We start from the raw sequence: 1,540 nt of genomic DNA, 5'->3' as shown, positions 1-1,540 counted from the left end.
GCGCCCGCGCTCGCCGTCGCCCATCAGCACGCTGAGCCGCCGCGCGGGCTCCGCCAGCCGCACGGACGACGACGTGCCGTCGCTGCACTCGGAGCCCGCGGCGCGCAGCAGCTCCTCGCAGGGCTCGCTCATGGAGCAGATCAGCAGCGTGGTGACCCGCTTCACCGCCAACATCAGCGAGCTCAACTCCATGATGCTGTCCACCGCGGGCCCCGGCCCCGGCGTGGGCGCCCCGCTCTGCTCGTCCTACCTGATCCCCAAAGAGATCCAGCTGCCCACGACCATGACGACGTTCGCCGAAATCCAGCCTCTGCCCGCCATCGAGGTCACCGGCGGCGCGCAGCCTGCGGGGGCGGCCCCGCCGGCAGGGGGCGCTGCCCGGGAGACGCCCACGGCCGGGCCCGAGGCTGCAGCCGGCAAGCAGGAGCTGGAGGAGTTGGTGGCTCTCACCCCTCCGTCCCCCTTCAGAGACTCGGTGGACTCGGGGAGTACAACCCCCAACTCGCCAGTATCCGAGTCGGCCCTCTGTATCCCATCGTCTCCCAAATATGACACACTGATCATAAGAGATTACACTCAGAGCTCCTCATCATTGTGAATGTCATTGGAAACCACGCTGGGTTCCGCGACCGGACCCGAGACCGCCGGTGTTTCACACAGACACAGTGACAAGCGTAGTCGCTCGGTTAAGACCAGAGGTGGAAGATGCCTAGATGGAAACATGAGATTATTAGTGCTATTTAACATCGACCGACGAAGACACCAACTACAAAATCTTTTGGCAGATTTTCTTCTAGTGGCCTTAGAAAACAGGGGCTTTTAGAAACACTGCTTATATTTTTGAGGGCTGACAAGGAGTCTGTTGAAACAGTCACATATCAAGTGCTTTGCTCTAGGGAAGCAATGAGTGTGAAACAGCATATTGGAGGGGAAAAGCATAGTTAATAAGTAACTGTAAAAAGTTTTGTTTGTTTACTTTAGTTCTTTTCCCAGAAGATTCTTTGGTTCACCAAACATGAATGTACATTTTCTAACAAACTCAAAATCTGGGACCAAAACGTCAACCTGTACCTTTTTCTTTCTTTCTTCCTTTCTTTATTTTTCTTTCGTCTTTCCTTTAAAGACCTTGAAAAGCGATAACTTGGGCCCGGTATTTACTAAGGCGTAGTGAGTGGGTCCCAGGCAAAACACACAGCTGGATAATGAGTGCCGCGCTGATGTATGTAGGGCTTTTTCCAGAGACTTTCCTCTCCGATTTGGTTGTGAAATCCTCTTCCAAAAGCCTGCATCCGGGATTCCACCTAGTTATTTCAATTCATCTCCATTAACCAAGAAAACCAGTGGAAGATTTCTTGACTATTTCACCATGTTGCCAAATCAATACTGGAGTAGCAAAAAAATATTTTCTGGAATACTGTTTTGTAATTCCCTCACTGGGGTGCGTTGTGTAGCTGGGAATTCTCTTTATAATAATAATTCTTAAGCTCCAGCTTGGCTCTTTCATGAAATGTGGCCACTCCTCCTTATGAATGCTGTTCTG

At 51.9% G+C, this 1,540-nt stretch overlaps 1 protein-coding gene across 1 annotated transcript in view; it reads left to right on the top strand.

Moving 5' to 3' along the window:
* The window catches only part of GRM5 (glutamate metabotropic receptor 5), a 418,657-nt gene extending 418,059 nt beyond the window's left edge, over positions 1 to 598 (top strand). The window contains exon 10 of the mRNA XM_011363299.1: positions 4 to 598. Coding sequence (XP_011361601.1) covers positions 4 to 598 — 595 coding nt within the window. The remainder of the gene's footprint in view (positions 1 to 3) is intronic.
* Positions 599 to 1,540: the final 942 nt, after the last annotated feature.

This window comes from Pteropus vampyrus, unplaced genomic scaffold (genome assembly GCF_000151845.1).
Source record: "Pteropus vampyrus isolate Shadow unplaced genomic scaffold, Pvam_2.0 Scaffold84, whole genome shotgun sequence".
Classification (NCBI taxonomy): domain Eukaryota; kingdom Metazoa; phylum Chordata; class Mammalia; order Chiroptera; family Pteropodidae; genus Pteropus; species Pteropus vampyrus.
This window is presented reverse-complemented; position numbering and strand designations above follow the sequence as displayed.